The 19,207-nt window shown below is 46.2% G+C and overlaps 1 protein-coding gene across 1 annotated transcript in view; it reads right to left on the reverse strand.

Moving 5' to 3' along the window:
• Positions 1 to 7,748: 7,748 nt before the first annotated feature.
• Positions 7,749 to 19,207, reverse strand: part of spef1 (sperm flagellar 1) — a 37,530-nt gene continuing 26,071 nt past the window's right edge. Inside the window, exon 7 of the mRNA XM_078199312.1 lies at positions 7,749 to 9,084. Coding sequence (XP_078055438.1) covers positions 8,971 to 9,084 — 114 coding nt within the window. The 3' untranslated portion in view covers positions 7,749 to 8,970. The remainder of the gene's footprint in view (positions 9,085 to 19,207) is intronic.

The raw sequence follows: 19,207 nt of genomic DNA on the forward strand, positions 1-19,207 counted from the left end.
TGTTCTTATACCTACCCTGCTAGTCCCCCTGACACTAAGGGGCAATTTTCCATGGCCAATCAACCTAATCTGCACATTTTTGGAGTGTTCGGTGCATTGGCCATGCTAAATTCTCCCTCAGTGTAACTGAACAGGCGCTGGAGTGTGGCGACTGGGGGACTTTCACAGTAACTTCATTGCAGTGTTAATGTAAGCGTACTTGTGACACTAATAAATAAACTTTAAAGAAAAAGTCTTCCATCAAAGAATCGGCCTGTGTGGAAGTAGGCTCTGACTAGTTCCGATTGCTAAGTGACTTCTTTATTTTACAAATGGTCACAATTCAAAAGAAAGGACTGGGCAGCCTTCCGAGGGAATGGGAAAGTTGTGCAGCTCCCTGCGGCACTGAGAAATTGCAGTGGGGCTGGGTGTGAATTGGTTCATTAATGAGCCTAGTTGACATTCCATTGCCAGTGGCTGGGAATTCCGTGTCAGCCCCTTCCACCCTCCAACTTAAACAAGGGAGGCTCTCCCTCTCCCAGGGGACTGACACAGGATCGCTCCTGTGACCATCATGACTCCCACTGCAACAGCCTGCATTCTAGCCCCAAGTTTCCCCTTCTCTCCTTAGCTGACCTTTCTCTACACCCTCGCTATGACTGTAACACTACATTCTGCACCCTCTCCCTTCCTTCTCTATGAACGGTATGCTTTGTCTGCATAGCACGCAAGAAACAATACTTTTCACTATAATAAATCAAATCGAAACGTCAAGCTTCAGTATTATCGTTCATGTCTGACCGTGTCTTCACTGTGCGTTCTGGGGGACCCGGGTTCGAATCCCGCTACTGCAGATGGTGGAATTTGAATTCAATAAAAAAACCTGGAAAAGTCCAATGATGACCGTGAAACCATTGTCAATTGTCGGAAAAACCCATCTGGTTCACTAATGTCCTTTAGGGAAGGAAATCTGCTGTCCTTACCTGGTCTGGCCTACATGTGACTCCAGAGCCACAGCAATGTGGTTGACTCTCAACTGCTCTCGGGCAACTCGGGATGGGCAATAAATGCTGGCTAAATATTTGTCTAAAGCAAAGTGGCTAAATCTGAGGAAGCACATCGGTTAGATATGGTTAAATGCCCACTATCTTGCCTAGTCAGAATTAGTTTGCAATTGAGTTGAGGTTAAGGAATTAAAGTTTACACCAGCAGAGACGCTTTGAGTCATTTAGAAAGGAAAGCACTTTGCCTCGTCAAACGCTTGTTGCTTGCATTGGCTAGCTGCTCCTAATAAGGATGCTAGACCTTGGTACAATAGCACAAGCAAGGGTGCAGATCTGCTTTCCTATTATGTCTGGTTCCATTGTGTCCTATTTTCTCCCGCCCGCCCTTTACACTCAGTATAAACACTGAACACCACTCCCCAGTGTTCGGGCTGACGATTAGTTTAAAGGCCTGTTGTTGTTCGGAACGTGTTTTTCTTTAGTTGGCGCAACCTTCAATCGGTCTTTTTGTGGCCAGGCTCAACACAAACAGCACGTGATTGTCGAGGAGACATCAGGGTTCTGCGTTCATTTGTAACCAGAGACAAAAAAGACTTGTACATTATCTCCGCAAGCTTGCAATAACTCTTGACTCCCTATCACTCGATGTTTTGAATGTTTGTCAGAGTACCTGGAGATTTAACTCACAGTTTTGCCTCCCTTCTGCACTTAAGAGGGAAAGATTCTCATTTTCCACTGAGTGGTAACAACAGTGGCATCCTGATAGTGGACGTGGAGGATTGAATGACACATTCACATGTGGACCTGTGTCCAGTTCTTTCATCTGAAGAATCTCTAATTCCTGATTCAGTCATGAATCGGGTCTCCAAATGTGAAGGCAATGATAGAATCCCTACAGTGCAGCGGTCAGCCCATCGAGTCTCCACCGACCACAATCCCACCCAGGCCCTATCCCCATAACCCCATCCATTTACCCTAGCTAGCCCCCCTGACACTAAGAGGCAATTTAGCATGGCCAATCCACCTAACCATACATCTTTGGAGTGTGGGTGGAAACCGGAGCACCCGGAGGAAATCCACGCAGACACAGAGAGAATGTGCAGACTCCACACAGACAGTGACCCGAGCCGGGATTCGAACCTGGATCCTTGGCGCTGTGACTCAGCAGTGCTAACCACTGTGCCACTGTGCTGCCTCAGTCTTGAATCTGGTCTCCAAGTGTGAAGGCAATGATGTGGCTGACCTTTGCCCTCATACTTGCAGGAAACTCTTGGCAAATGATATTTAAAATCAACATCCTGTCTCCATTCTACAGTAGGGGAGACCTCGGAAACATTACCATCAATTATACCCCTACCACAGTAACTGATGATAAAGCTGACGTTGTACAGTGACTCACTCAGATTGAGGTCTGACTAACCAAGGACTGTGCTCAGTGAATATAAAAAATGGTCTGGTGACATCGCGGGATAAGGGCGGCACAGTGGTTAGCACTGCTGCCTCACAGCTCCAGGGACCCGGGTTCGATTCCTTGGGTCACTGTCTGTGTGGAGTTTGTACGTTCTCCCCGTGTCTGCGTGGGTTTCCTCCGGGTGCTCCCGTTTCCTCCCACAGGTTGAAAGATGTGCGGGTTGGGTGCATTGGCTGTGCTAAATTGCCCCTTAGTGCCCCAGGATGCGTAGTTTAGAAGGATCAGCAGAGTAAGTGGGGATAGGGCCTGGGTGGGATTGTTGTATGTGCAGATTTGATGGGCCAAATGGCCTCCTTCTGCACTGTAGGGTTTTTAGGATTTCTATGATATGTAATTGAATTCGAACATTTTGGGATTGTAAGCACTTTTGTTTGACACCTTGTTATATGCCGTACAGAGAGATTCTGTGTAATTCCATTACTCTATCGATTGCTAACTCCATTCATTGAAATGTCAGATCATTGCCTTGAAGCCTACACCTATTTGATAGTCATTTTGATTTTCAGTTGGTCAACGATAATGTTCAATAGCTCTGGTTCCAGGACTCTCACACTCAGCTTGTAACCTCCACTGGTGTGTCACCCTGGGCTCAGCAATGCATCAGAATCTCTCTAGTGCATATCTATTGAGGAGGGTCATGGGATCTCATGCATTATAGAACCAGGAGAGACCAATGATGACCAGTTCAATGATCTTGGCAGTACATCATCAGCTCTTACACTGGAGTACATACCAGATTCATTCCCCTTCAGTTCTGGATAAATAAATTTAGATTAAGCTAAGATTGGAAGGTCTATCAGACATTTTTTTATTCATTCATGGGACATGGGCATCGCTGGCTGGCCAGCATTTATTGCACATCCCTAGTTACCCAAGGGTAGGTAAGAACCTGTGGCTCTGGAGTCACCTGTAGGCCAGACCAGGTAAGGATGGCCGATTTCCTTCCTTAAAGGACATTAGTGAACCGGAAGGGTTTTTCCGACAATTGACAATGGTTTCATGGTCATCAGTAGATTCTTAACTCCAGATATTTTTTATTGAATTCAAATTCCACCATCTGCCGTGGCGGGATTCGAACGCGGGTCCCCAGAACTTTAGCTGGGTTGCCGGATTAATAGTCTAGCGATAATACCACTAGGCCATCGCCTCCCCCACTATGAAGAAACTTCAGGTCCTCCCTCACTTAATTTGAACTTGTCTAAGTGAGAACTACCTGGACTGACAGAATTGGTTACATGACTAAAGTGACTCAGTGTACAGTATACTCTCAGGTCTGGATCATGCCTACTAGAAACGTACAGCGAAAATCCTGCTAAGGGCCATCCAAGTAACTACCAATAATGACAGAACAAGCTGCCAAGTTGAGGAGTGGCACTGATCCATGTAATAAGCCACATCATCGCAAGTCATGTTTGGAGGCTGAGTTAAAAATGGCGGAACAATGAACTATTTATTAAGGGCGGGGGTGGGGGGGGAGGCGGTTCTGAAGTTTCCCAGTGCTTATCTTTTGTAATCCCAACCTTATTAACTTCTGACGCATGGAAATAATTTTATAACCGCCTCAACCTCTCTTTTCTCACAAAGAGAAACATGATTGCAGGTTGATAGTTCCAACATTAAATCTGGGGACAGTTACAGCAAAAGCACAGAGAGTCTAGCCATCAACAAAAAGCTAATTCTCTCATTTTCCTTCAGACTTGAAAACATCAGCATTGTGTGCATTTCTTTAGACAGCTAGAGACCTTGAAGACTAACCAGTTTATCAGACTAAACATGTCCTTAGGGATAACAGTTGTGGGTCAGTAGGCTACTAAATAGTGGAAATATGATTTAGTTTACTGTATTATGACTTGTTCTTCCATCACCACATCCTGTATAATGCTAATCACAGATTAGGGTGGATTTAACTATGTTTTAGAGTGAGGCATATGATCTGAACAATATACTGAGGGAAACTACATGTTATGGAGTGCACAGAGGTGAGATACATTATATAAGACTATTGGTCAGAAGTAAGAATGTTTGCTGATGATTGCAAAGTTCCTCAGATTTAAAGTTTATTAATTAGTCACAAGTAAGGCTTACATTAACACTACAATGAAGTTACTGTGAAATTCCCCTAGTCGCCACAGTCCGGCGCCTGTTCGGGTCAATGCACCTAACCAGCACGTCTTTCAGAGTGTGGGAGGAAACCGGAGCATCTGGAGGAAACCCACGCAGACACGGGGAGAATGTGCAGACTCCACACAGACAGTGACCCAAGCTGGGAATCAAACCCGGATCCCTGGCGCTGTGAGGCAGCAGTGCTAACCACTGTGCCACTGAAGCAGCCATATCCATATGCATTATAATCTGGACAACCATTCAGGCCTGGGCTACTAAGTGGCAAGTGAGGTTCACAGCACACAAGTGTCAGGCAATGACCAGCTCCAACCAGAGAGTTTAATCAACTTCCTTTGGCATTACCATCATTGGAACCTGCACGATCATCATCATCCCAGGGTCACCAGTCGGGCAATACAGCAGGATATAGATAGGCTGGAAAATTGGGCGGAGAGGTGGCAGATGGAGTTTAATCCGGATAAATGCGAAGTGATGCATTTTGGAAGAAATAATGTAGGGAGGAGTTATACAATAAATGGCAGAGTCATCAGGAGTATAGAAACACAGAGGGACCTAGGTGTGCAAGTCCACAAATCCTTGAAGGTGGCAACACAGGTGGAGAAGGTGGTGAAGAAGGCATATGGTATGCTTGCCTTTATAGGACGGGGTATAGAGTATAAAAGCTGGAGTCTGATGATGCAGCTGTATAGAACGCTGGTTAGGCCACATTTGGAGTACTGCGTCCAGTTCTGGTCACCGCACTACCAGAAGGACGTGGAGGCATTGGAGAGAGTGCAGAGAAGGTTTACCAGGATGTTGCCTGGTATGGAGGGTCTTAGCTATGAGGAGAGATTGGGTAGACTGGGGTTGTTCTCCTTGGAAAGACGGAGAATGAGGGGAGATCTAATAGAGGTATACAAGATTATGAAGGGTATAGATAGGGTGAACAGTGGGAAGCTTTTTCCCAGGTCGGAGGTGACGATCACGAGGGGTCACGGGCTCAAGCTGAGAGGGGCGAAGTATAACTCAGACATCAGAGGGACGTTTTTTACACAGAGGGTGGTGGGGGCCTGGAATGCGCTGCCAAGTAGGATGGTGGAGGCAGGCACGCTGACATCGTTTAAGACTTACCTGGATAGTCACATGAGCAGCCTGGGAATGGAGGGATACAAACGATTGGTCTAGTTGGACCAAGGAGCGGCACAGGCTTGGAGGGCCGAAGGGCCTGTTTCCTGTGCTGTACTGTTCTTTGTTCTTTGTTCTTTAACCAGACATTTAATTGGACCGACTATATAAAAACTGTGGCTACAAGAGTATGTCAGAGGCGAGGTATTCTGTGGTGATTAACTCACTTTCTCGGTGGTTCTCGGTGCTTTTCCACAACCTGCAAAGCACAAATCGAAAATGCAGTGGAATATTTTCCACTTGTCTCAGTACAGCTCCAAGAACACTTAGGAAGCTTAGAACCATCCAGTACAAAGCAGCCACTTGATCGATATCAAATACTCACCAGCGCAATGAGGCTGCAATGTGTACCATCTAAAAGATACATGCTAGCAACTCACCAAGGCATCTTTGATAGTCCCTTCCAAAGCTGCAATTTCTACTACCTAGAAGGGCAAGGGCAGCATGTGCAAGGGTTCATCACCGCCTGCAAGTTCCCCTCCAAGTCACACAACATCCTGACTTGGAAATATATCACCATTGCGGGCGGCACGGTGGTTAGCGCTGCTGCCTCACAGCACCAGGGACCCGGGTTCGATTCCTGGCTTGGGTCACTGTCTGTGTGGAGTCCGCACGTTCTCCCCGTGTCTGCGTGGGTTTCCTCCGGGTGCTCTGGTTTCCTCCCACAGTCTGAAAGATGTGCGGGTTAGGTTGATTGGCCATGCTTAATTGCCCCTTTGTGTTGGGGGGACGAGTAGGGCAAATACATGGGATTATGGGAATAGGGCCTAGGTGGGATTGTTGTCGGTGCAGGCTTGATGGGCCGAATGAGCTCCTTCTGCACTGTAGGGATTCTATGATTTCTGGTTCGAAATGCTAGAACACCCTCCCTGGCAGCACTGTGAGAGTCCCTTCACCCTCAGAGCCGCTGTGCAAGAAGGGGGTTCGGATTCATCTTCTCAAGCCCCATTAGGAATGGGCAATAAATGCTTTCCTTGCCAGTGATACTCACTGAATAAAATACCGGAGATCCCACTGGAGCATTCCACTGCAGTAAATCAGTGTGAAATATATAGGATAAAATTGCATTGCTGGAGTTTTGTGCCCTGGGAGCACAGATCAGGAAACTGTAGGCGGGAATCATTCCCCTCCAGTGCTACGTAATGGCTGGTAAATCATGGGAATTCATGCAAATTCCCAATCTGTATTCCTCAAGCATGAGGTTCCGGAGTGATGTGAGCATTCCCAGGTTTTAGCCCAGAGGCTATAATTTTTGAATAACACAGTGAAACATTTTGCATCATCTCTGGGCCTCTCCTGTTACGGCAAACAAAAGGCAACATAACTGCATCTTCCTCTTGTTGCCAACTCCATAAGACTATCAGAAGTGTAACTCTAATATTCCTTAATGCTGTACCTGGTGGCAAACTAGACCTTCTCCATATTCTGAACATTAGCACTTTTGAAGGAATAACTTTCCAGGTGGCACAGTGGGTTAAGCACTGCTGCCTCACAGCTCCAGGGACCCGGGTTCGATTCCGGCCTTGGGTCACTATCTGTGTGGAATTTGCACATTCTCCCCGTGTCTGAGTGGGTTTCCTCCGGATGCTCCGGTTTCCTCCCACAATCCAAAGATGTGCGTGTTAGGTGGATTGGCCATGCTAAATTGCCCCTTAGTGTAATGGGGATTAGCAGGGTAAATATGTGGGGTTGCGGGGATAGGGTCTGGGTGGGATTGTTGTTGGTGCAGACAGATGGGCTGAATGGCCTCCTTCTGCACTGTAGGGATTCTGTGATCTAATCTGATGATTTTCCAGCCTCATCCATGGGGTTTATCCTTTTTTAGGCCCATATCTCCCAACCGAATGTCACTGAAAGAGAATTTAAATTCTGTAAACTAGGTGGAACATCAGATTCAGACAGAATCCTGAATTCAGGTTGCAATTTCTCAACCTCTGTCTGTTCGAAAATAGTTTCAGTTTCAATCATGGAATTTGGAATAAAAGAGACACTTGTTTTCTAATAATGTGGGAAATATATAACTAGATAAAATATGATTTATTCACAGATATGTGTTAGCTATGTAAAATAACACTTTACATATCACATGTTTAGCAGCACAATGATGTACATATAGGATAGGTACTTACATTGCTCGGATGGACACATGCACAATCCAATAGTGCTTGGATATTGCTGGAGAAGGCGTCAGATGCGTGTCCCAACATTATTGCGCACTCACACGCTAATTCAGTAGGCGATGATGATGTGGAGTTGCCGGCGTTGGACTGGGGTGGGCACAGTAAGTCGTCGCACAACACCAGGTTAAAGTCAAACAGGTTTATTTGGCAGCTCACCTGATGAAGGAGCAGCGCTCCGAAAGCTCATGCTACCAAATAAACCTGTTGGACTTTAACCCTGCTGTTGCGAGACTACTTACAGTAGGCGGGCGTGCGAGAGTCGAAAGTGCGCCCGCCGACAGTCAAGCAGGTAGCTAAGTCCCTCGAGGGGTTATTGGAAAGCTATCTTATGTGTCCCTGACTACCTTTACGGTTGGCGGGTGGGCCAGGCGGCTTTTACTTTTGGCAGCAACCTCGATTCAGGGCGGGATGAAATGTCAGGGTTGTAATAAATTTTTTTAAAAAGGGTGTCTGGGGACCGGGGTTTGTGTTTGAATGTGCTGCCCAGACACAGTTTGCTGCGTTCTTTCATCACATTTAATTTGTAGAGATCTGCAGCTCCCTTTGACAGCTGTGCAGCAGCTGCCTGCCTTGAGGAAGCCAGCTTACACCCTCCCTTATCTTGGTGCCCACTCTCTTCCTGCCCCCCTTCGCCAGTGCTGAGAGTTTCTCAGGACGCATTTCACCCTGGCTGCCTGCTGACAGGACAGAATCGTTGACTAAGACAAACTCCTACAGGAAACCACTCTAAACAATGCTAATTCATTAATATCTTTAGATAAAAATAAGCTGTGTTTCAATTCTTCTGCAGTTCCTAAAGTAGAAACAAAGTACATCAATCAGATGAGTGGTATTATGGCACAATTCAACCTTCATTCTACAAGACACAATAATCTAAAAAGGTCCCAATGTCTTGGAAAAACATATTGGTAAGTTTAAGAGAATAACAGTGTGCCACTTTCTTCCCAGTAACAGTATGCAAACACAGGTGTCTGGAAACTAATGAATAAAGGTCGCCAAACATTTTGTCCGTGGAGACTTTAATCATTCCTTTCTTTCCCCCGTTCCGTTACTTCATAGACGCCTGTGATTTATGTTTCTTCAAGTGTCTTGTCAAGTCTTCAATCCGGAGGTCTTTCAGCTGAACCAGATGCTCGAGCCTCTGTACTTTCATCTGCAGAACCTGACAAAACCGACAAGAACATCTCAGCAGACTTGAGAATAGTTGTCTCGGCTTTTCATTTCATCTTTTGTTACGAAACACAGACCGAGAAGGACCTAAAGGAGAAAGTGTCCAGCTCCAACTAATGAGATAAAAATGAAGGCTGCAAAATCTTCATAGAATCATAGAATCCCTACAGTGCAGAAGGAGGCCATTTGGCCCATCGAGTCTGCACCGACCACAATCCCACCCAGGCCCTATTCCCGTAACCCCACATATTTACCCTGCTCATCCCCCTGACACTAGGGTCAATTTAGCATGGTCAATCAACTTAACCCGCACATATTTGGAGTGTGGGAGGAAACCCACGCAGACACGGGGCGAATGTGCTAACTTCGCACAGACAGTGACCCGAGGTCGGAACTGAACCCTGGTGCTGCGAGGCAGCAGTGCTAACCACTATATTATCGTAATATGGCACTCATGTTTACTGCTTCATGTAGTATAACCGTTGGACACTGCAAATTTAAATAGATTGATGGAGTCAGTACCAGAGGCATGTTATGTTGTTCAGGGTACACCTCATTAGTATTATGTTGGCAATGAATACACTGGTCTGGAGTACAAATGCAGTGTAAAGCCAGGTGATGGCCTAGTGCTATTAGTGCTAGGCTATAAATCCAGAAACTCAGCTAATGTTCTGGGGACCTGGGTTCAAATCCCGTCACGGTGGGATGGTGGAATTTGAATTCCATAAAAAATATCTAGGATTAAGAATCTACTGATGACCATGAAACCATTGTCAACTGCGGGAAAAACCCATGTGGTTTTAAGTGGTTCCATCTAGGGAAGGAAATCTGCCGTCCTTACCTGGTCTGGCCTACATGTGACTCCAGAACCACAATAATGTGGGTTGACTCTCAACTGCCCTCTGAACAAGGGCAACTAGGGATGGGCAATAAATGTTGGCCAGCCAGCGATGTCCATGTCCCACGACTGAATTTTTAAAAAGTGCAAAATCTGCAGCATATTTTGGCTGTCGGAAGTGATGATGTAGCATAGTGTTTTGCAGAGAAACAAAGTTGTATTGGGCAGGGGCAAGACCTACATGATTCATTGGGATTTAAGAAAAAGCAATAATATGTTTACGCAGCTGAGCTGAATGATTCAAAAACAATTCGCCCACTGGGTAAAGCTTCGATTCATATCCGAGTAATTATATATCAGTGTAGTCACTGTACAATGGCAGTAATTTAAAATTGTAAAACTTCAGCTCAAGATGATCCATTGACTACACTTCCCGCTGCCTCGCCAAAGCAGCCAGCATAATTAAGGGCCCCAGGCATTCTCTCTTCCACCTTCTTCTGTCGGGAAAAAGATACGAAAGTCTGAGGTCACGTACCAACCGACTCAAGAACATCTTCTTCCCTGCTGCCATCTGATTTTTGAATGGACCTACCTTGCATTAAGTTGATCTTTCTCTACACCCTAGCTATGACTGTAACACTACATTCTGCACCCTCTCCTTTCCTTCTCTATGAACGGTATGCCTTGTCTGTATAGCGCGCAAGAAACAATACTCTTCACTGCATGCTAATACATGTGACAATAATAAATCAAATCAAATACTAGATGAATCCATCGTTTTGCTCATACGCCTAACTCCCTTACAAGTGGCGGTTTCTGTGTAAACATCTGCCTAGTGATTAATCCTCCCAGGATTACTGATCACACAGCTCTTTGTATGGTTCTGTTTTCAATTTGATGCGAACATATCATTGAATATTGCTTCTGTCTGTTAATTATAGGTTGTCTCTGCTGGAAATGCTTGGCCAATTTAATCCATTAAAAACAATAAATACGATATAGGTTAATTCTGTCTGAAACTCCAATTCTTTGAATCTAGTGATGTGTCAGTGAAAGAGTCAAACAAAAGGAAAGCAAGTTGTGTGTCGACAAAGACCAGAGGAATTCTTTGTTTAAAACACTGTGAACTGAAGTCTTTGCTTTACATTCAAAGCTGCAACGGTGATGCCTTTGTATATTTGCTCTCTAAAAGGATAATTTGCAAAAAGACAATGCTAATTTTATAAGCTAATGGGTTACAGAACACACCAGAAAGGAATTTTATGTTGTGGTATGATACAGGGTTATGTTTGTGATTCCTCACATTTCCAGTGGCAATTAAAAGCAAGCAGTCTGAAACAGCCCTGGTTTCGAGGAGAGGTAATGGTTAGGCGTAATGTGAGGGACAATTGGAGACCGTCAGCCTAGGATATTCTCAAGTTTTGCACTGCAAAGTGGTACAAGAGAAAAGGTTTGCTCCCGGGAAGTAACAAGCCTGACAATTAAAATGCAGGGAAAACAAAATAAGATTTTAAAATCTTCCCAATGTTCTTTTAAGACCATAAGATATAGGAGCAGAATTAGGCCATTAGGCCCATCGAGTCTGCTCCACCATTCAATCGTGGCTGATAAGGTTCTCAACCCCATTCTCCCGCTTTTTCGCTGTAACCCTTGATCCCTTTACCAATCAAGAATCTATCGATCTCTGTCTTAAATGCACTCAATGACTTGCCCTCCTCTGCCTTCTCTGGCAATGAATTCCATAGATTCACAACCTCTGGCTGAAGAAATTCCTCCTCATCTCGGTTCTAAAGGCTCATCACTTTATTCCGGGGCTGTGCCCTCCGATCCTAGTCTCTCCGACTTATGGAAACATCTTCCCCACGTCCACTCTATCCAGGCCTTTCATTATTCTGCAAGTCCCCACCTCCCCTGCCCGCCCCCCGCCCCCCCCACCCCCCCGCCACACCCTCATCCTTCTAAACTCCATCGAGTACAGACCCAAAGTCCTCAAACACTTCTCATACGTCAAGCTTTTCATTCCTGGGATCATTCTCGTGAACCTCCTCTGGACCCTCTCCAAGGCCAGAACATCCTTCCTTAGATGTGGGGCCCAAATTGCTCGCAATATTTTAAATGTGGTCTCACTAGAGCCTTGTAAAGCCTCAGCGGTACATCCCTGCTTTTGTATTCTAGTCCTCTCAAAATGAATGCTAATATTGCATTTGCCTTCCTAACTACCAACTCAACCTGCAAGTTAATCTTAAGAAAATCCCAAACTAAGACTCCCAAGTCCCTTTCTGCTTCCGATTTCTGAATTTTCTCCCCATTTAGAAAATAGTCTACCCCTCTATTCTTCCTACCAAAGTGCATAACCTCGCACTTTTCCACATTGTATTCCACCTGCCACTTCTTTGTCCACTCTCCGAACCTGTCCAAGTCCTTCTGCAGCCTGTCCGCCTATTCAATACTACCTGTCCCTCCGCCTATCTTGGTATCACCTGCAAACTTAGCCACAATGCCCTTGGTTCCTTCATCTGGATCATTTAAAGTTAAAGTTTATTTATTAGTGTCACAAGTAGGCTTACGTTAACACTGCAATGAAGTTACTGTGAAAATCCCCTAGTCGCCACACTCAGGCGCCTGCTTGGGTACACTGAGGGAGAATTTAGCATGGCCAATGCATCGAACCAGCGCGTCTTTCAGACTGGGGAAGGAAACCGGAGCACCCGGAGGAAACCCACGCAGACACGGGGAGAAAGTGCAGATTCTGCACTGACAGTGACCCAAGCTGGGAATCGAACCCAGGTCCCTGGCGCTGTGAGGTAGCGGTGCTAACCACTGTGCCGCCATGCCACCTTTATGTATAGAGTGAAAAGTTGTGGTCCCAACACTGACCCCTGCGGAACTCCAGTGGTTTTGAGAGTGTCCCTGGTAGAAGTCTGGCATCAAAGCAGGTCTACATGTAAATTATGAAACCAATTATAACTGTGCATATTCCACAAGGTCGATATTGTAGAAAAATGTGCGCTCACAATCTACATGCCTCACCCATTTCTCAGGAATGTCCCAAATACCTCACACATGGTGGGTGTATAATGCGGTCATAGTGCAGTGCCACCTTGACCACTGTTCAATTGTTCCTCTATCGGTGCCCCTCAGAGCTAACATCAGCCCATAATGTGGTGACAGCAGACATTTGGGGCACTGCCCACATTGCCTTTGAATATTTTTAAGGTAGAGTTGGATAGATTCTTGGTAAGCAAAGGGGTGAAAGGTTATCGGGGGGGCAGGCAGGACGTGGGATACGGATCTGAGATTACTATCAGATCACCCATAATCTTATTAAATGGCGGAGCAGGCTCATGGGGCTGAATGGCCTACTCCTTGGTTGCATATTTGTATGTTTGTAATACACTGGGAAGCCAAATGAAGTTGAGGGGCAGCGTATTGGATACTGCACAGTCACTTCTTTCCTTTAGGTCTTTTATTTCCACTAAATAAATAATTATTGGAGGCCAAAGAAAAGCAGGGTTGGTGTATAAGGATGGTCTTAAAGATGGCCAGCAAGAGGATTATTTATAGATTTTAAGGGGCCTCCTCTAATTTGCTTATTGGAAAAGGGTACTCAGCTGCTGAGTTTCGAAGGAGAATCACATTTGACCTGAAACGTTCATTCTGCTTCTCTCTCTACAGATGCTGCCAGGCCTGCTGAGTCTTCCCAGCGCTTTGTGTTTTCATTAACTGAGGATCTGGAGTTCCACTCTTGTGCTAAATGTTGGGTCTTGACACACCTTTCACACATGGGGGGAGCCGGGGTGGGGGAATTCTCCCATCCCACCCACCACGGGAATCGTAGCAGGCAGGGGGGTGGGCCGTCCAAAGGTCCGTTGAGCTCGGGTGGGATTTTCCCGTTCTGGAGCGAGCGCGGCGGGAAAATCCCGCCCATGATGTGCAGGTGCTCCAGAGGCAGGCCTGAGGCAGCTGGATATCTGGGCTGAGAATGCCTGCCTCCCTTTACTGGGGCATCAACCCAGTTATAACAATGAATGTCAGGCCTTCAAACCTGCACCCTACACTCACTCACCCATCCCACATGGCCCCCAAATCCCCTCATTTCCGCCCTAAGTCCCCTCCATACTTGCTATGCCCTCTCCTCACCCTCTCACCCAGTATCCACTGTGGGAGGAACTCAGGAGCCATGTAATAGCACTGGGCAAGCTATGCAATGGACATGGAAAAAAAACTTATCACAATCTAATAAGAGTTGTCACTCAAACATTCTTTATTCTGAATAAAACTCCAGACCCAAGGCCAAGGTCATAAATTCCCTCAAGTGACCATTTAGTTTTACAAACAAACATCTATTCAGCAACCGCATCAAAGACAGATAATCCTTTAATAATCTTGTGAAACTGTCAGCTCTGTACATAATTTGATAATGTGCTGTGATAATTTCAGGTTTTGAAACTCAGTCAAGCATTCATAATGGGCTCAGTTGCCAATAGAGACTCTCAAAGCTTCATCGGAGCCTTCTCGAACTGAAAGAACAGATGTGTTTTTCTACTTCAAAGCAAATAGTCAGTGTAAGATTTCCAGGAGCAGTTGGCTGTTTTGCCTTTGTTTCCCTACTTGGGCCGGGGGTTCTTTCACGGTTCATGACTCCACTGAGGTGCTACGTATCGAGGTCCAACATTTACCACCAATTATAATACAACTCCAGATCCTGAACCATGTTTATCTATGGGAGGGTCCTGATTCCGCAAAGACTGCGGGGAATGGGAGGTATTTGAACTGATTACCCCCCAAAATGGAGCTGGCAAGGCAGGGGACAAGTGGGATATCTGCTCCTTTCTCCTGTGCCAGCAAAAATCGCTGGAAAGGGGAATGTGGTGGGAATCCTGGAAACATGTCCCAACCGGCCATGTATGAAGGGTTCCCGAGTCAGCCTGACATGGCAAAAATCCAGTTTGACATGCCTCGGTCATCCTGACAGTGTGTTAGTCCTGCCTTCCATTCAAAGTAAACACATAAAATCAGCAAATGCCCTACAATAATAAGAACCGGTTATATCAAGGTTGCAAAACAGATTTGATACTTGAAGGATTAAACCTAGGCCGGAATTTTCCGGCTGTTCACGCCCCGCTGCAGCTGCCAGCAAGGATGGAGAATTTGCGTCAGTGGAATCTTCGTTCACTGCAGCGGGACTGGAGAATCCCACAGTCGTGAACGGCCAGAGAATCCTGCCCCCAGCCTGGGATTGTCCGGCTCCGCCAGCCACCAGGATTTTCCAGTCCTGCCGGAAGTCAATGGCTTTTTGGCTGCTTCGCTGTGCGCGCTGTGATGGACCCGCCACGGCAGAGCCAAAAAAATCCCAGCCTTAGTCTCCCAAAAAAGAAGAGTATGTCTTCAAATTATACTGCAAGGTTAGCTTTATCTAAGACACTGAGGAGGGAATTTTCCTGTTCCGCCCACCACAGGAATCGTAGCGGATGGACTTGGGCTGGAAAATCCCACCCTGATTATTTAACCCGAAAATCCTCCTTTGGCCATTCTGGTGAGAAACTGTGGTCGGAATTCGCCGACCTCACCCGCAGCTGGGACTCTCCAGTCCCGCTGCAGTGAACGGAGATTTCGCTGAGCGCTAAATTCTCCGTCCTCGCTGGCAGAGGTAGCGGGGCGTGCGAGTCTGGAGAATTCCAGCCTGTATCTATTATTTGAAACGGCACCGATATTGCAGAGAAAATTCCGAAGATGTTAATCTTACACGTGCCCATGGGCATCTCATGGCACAATTTTGGCCATGCGATCTTGTGTATGCATGAGAAATTCTACTGTAATCCTGTGAAAGGTAAAAGATGTGGAGATGCCGGCGTTGGACCTATGGTATTTGCTACCAAATAAACCTGCTGGACTTTAACCTTGTGTTGTTAAAACTCTTACAGAGGTAAAAGAGGCAGAGTATTCTTGTAAAAGTGTTTGGCAAAGCCTTTTTTCTGATGTGTAATGGCCAGAGGAGTCTGGCGTTAATCTGCAATTCACAGGTGACTGAATGATACATTTCAATGTGAATCACAGCATTTCAACTGAAACATGATTTGCCCAAATCCTTTTCCACAAGAGAATGACTGCTGGATGGAGCACAGCTTGATTTCCGGACAGGAAGAGTTAGCCTCTGTCTTCAACGCATTACATTTATGGTTTACACTCCTGACTCACTGACACTAGATTCTGCCGGACGCAGAAGCCGAGATGGATTGAGGGGGGGTGGCGGGGTGGATGTGACTCATTTACTGAACCAAGGCACTTTGCCCTGTCTCATGCTTCCCCTACCATTGCCACGTGGAATCTCAAGACTCACACACTGTTTGACTGTATTCCAGCCCTTCCTCTGTAAGGTTCAATGTAGAAAATGCACTGTAAAGATTTATCGCGATAGCAAAAATAGTCAGATAGCAGCAGTGCTGAGTTTAAAAAATAAACTCCATCAGACTGTAAAGGAGATGGGCCATTCTTTAGGTGGTTAAACACAATGCACATTGGAATCCAATAATAAATAAACCTCCTTATTGTCGGCACTTGAATTCTCCACTCCATTTACCTCATTTGATTGGCATGTACAAGAATAAAATTCACTGACAATGCAGATCTGTGATGGTCTTTAATCATACCAGGCATGTGGTGCTCAGTACATACGAAATAGCTGCAGGAGTAGGCCACACAGCTCCTCGAGCCTGCTCCCCCATTCAATAAGATCTGATTGTAGCCTCAACTTCACATTCCTGTCTACCTCCGATAACCTTTCACCCCTACCCCCTTGCTTGTCAAGAATCTATCTAATTCTGCCTTACAAATATTCAAAGTTTCTGCTTCCACTGCCTTTTGAGGAAGCGAGTGCACCAGACTCACCACCCTCTGAGAGAAAAGAATTTCTCCTCATCTCCGTCCTAAATTTGATGGAGATGTTCAAAATCATGAGGGGGCTGGACAGACTAGATAGGAGGAAACTGTTCCTGCTCCTAAAAGGATTGAGAACGAGAGGGCACAGATTTAAAATGATTTGTAAAAGAAGCAAATTAGATTGTGAGGATAAACTTTTTCACACGGCGAGTGGTTGGGGTCTGGAATGCGCTGCCTGGAAGTGTGGTGGAGGCAGGTTCAATCGAGGCATTCAAGAGGGCATTGGGTGATTATTTGAATGGAAACACTGTGCAGGGGCATGGGGGGAAGGCAGGGGAATGGCACTAAGTCAGGATGGTCATTTGGAGAGCTGGTGCGGGCACGACGGGCTGAAAGGCCTCCTTCTGCCCTGTAATAATTCTCCGATTCTGAGGGACAACTCCTTATTTTTAACCTGTAACCCCAGTTCTAGATTTTCAAAGGGGAACCATCTTTTCCACATCCACTTGTTGAGACCTCTTAATATCTTATACATTTTAATTAAGTCATCTTAATCTCCGAAACTCTGGTGGTTCCTGTTCAACCTTTTCTCATAAGACAACCCGCCTGTTCCAGATCTAAGAAACCTTCTCTGAACTGCGTCCAATGCCTTTAAATCCTTCCTTAAATAAGGAGACCAATGCGCACAGTACTCCAGGCAAGATCTCACCAGTGCCCCATATAACTGAAGCATACACTCCCTACTTTTGTATTCAATGCACGGAGCATTTTCTGGTGAGGAAATGGGCCTGTTTTTTAGGCCTATGCTACCACCAACACAAGCTTTATGATTTTTGAATAATACAACAATGATTCTAATGCAGGATTTCACTTCTTGTTTTGCTAGCTGTTCCCTCAGAGTGTGCTTGTCTTTATAAAATACGCCTTCTGAGTGTTTGGCTGCTCTGCAGAAATTAGGTGGGATTTACCAGCCCCCCTATGGCCTGTTTTCCAGTAAGAAGTTTAACAACACCAGGTTAAAGTCCAACAGGTTCATTTGGTAGCAAAAGCCACACAAGCTTTTGGAGCTCCAAGCCCCTTCTTCAGGTGAGTGGGAATTCTGTTCACAAACAGGGCATATAAAGACAGAGACTCAATTTACATGAATAATGGTTGGAATGCGAATACTTACAGCTAATCAAGTCTTTAAGAAACAAAACAATGTGAGTGGAGAGGGCATCAAGACAGGCTAAAAAGATGTGTATTGTCTCCAGACAAGACAGCCAGTGAAACTCGGCAGGTCCAGGCAACTGTGGGGGTTACAGATAGTGTGACATGAACCCAATATCCCGGTTGAGGCCGTCCTCGTGTGTGCGGAACTTGGCTATCAATTTCTGCTCAGCGACTCTGCGCCGTCGTGTGTCGCGAAGGCCGCCTTGGATGACATCAACAAGTTCCATCCCACCATCAGACTCACCATAGACTACTCTCCGGAATCGGTTGCATTCTTGGACACACGCATCTCCATTAAGGACGGTCACCTCAGCACCTCACTGTACCGCAAGCCCACGGATAACCTCATGATGCTCCACTTCTCCAGCTTCCACCCTAAACACGTTAAAGAAGCCATCCCCTACGGACAAGCCCTCCGTATACACAGGATCTGCTCGGATGAGGAGGATCGCAACAGACACCTCCAGACGCTGAAAGATGCCCTCATAAGAACAGGATATAGCGCTCGACTCATTGATTAACAGTTCCAACGCGCCACAGCGAAAAACCGCACCGACCTCCTCAGAAGACAAACACGGGACACAGTGGACAGAATGCCCTTCGTCGTCCAGTACTTCCCCGGAGCGGAGAAGCTACGGCATCTCCTCTGGAGCCTTCAACATATCATTGATGAAGACGAACATCTCGCCAAGGCCATCCCCACACCCCCACTTCTTGCCTTCAAACAACCGCACAACCTCAAACAGACCATTGTCCGCAGCCAGCTACCCAGCCTTCAGGAGAACAGTGACCACGACACCACACAACACTGCCACAGCAACCTCTGCAAGACGTGCCGGATCATCGACACAGATGCCATCATCTCACGTGAGAACACCATCCACCAGGTACACGGTACATACTCTTGCAACTCGGCCAATGTTGTCTACCTGATACGCTGCAGGAAAGGATGTCCCGAGGCATGGTACATTGGGGAAACTATGCAGACGCTGCGACAACGGATGAATGAACACCGCTCGACAATCACCAGGCAAGACTGTTCTCTTCCTGTTGGGGAGCACTTCAGCGGTCACGGGCATTCGGCCTCTGATATTCGGGTAAGCATTCTCCAAGGCGGCCTTCGCGACACACGATGGTGCAGAGTCGCTGAGCAGAAACTGATAGCCAAGTTCCGCACACACGAGGA

This window comes from Mustelus asterias, chromosome 28, assembly GCF_964213995.1.
Source record: "Mustelus asterias chromosome 28, sMusAst1.hap1.1, whole genome shotgun sequence".
Taxonomy (NCBI): domain Eukaryota; kingdom Metazoa; phylum Chordata; class Chondrichthyes; order Carcharhiniformes; family Triakidae; genus Mustelus; species Mustelus asterias.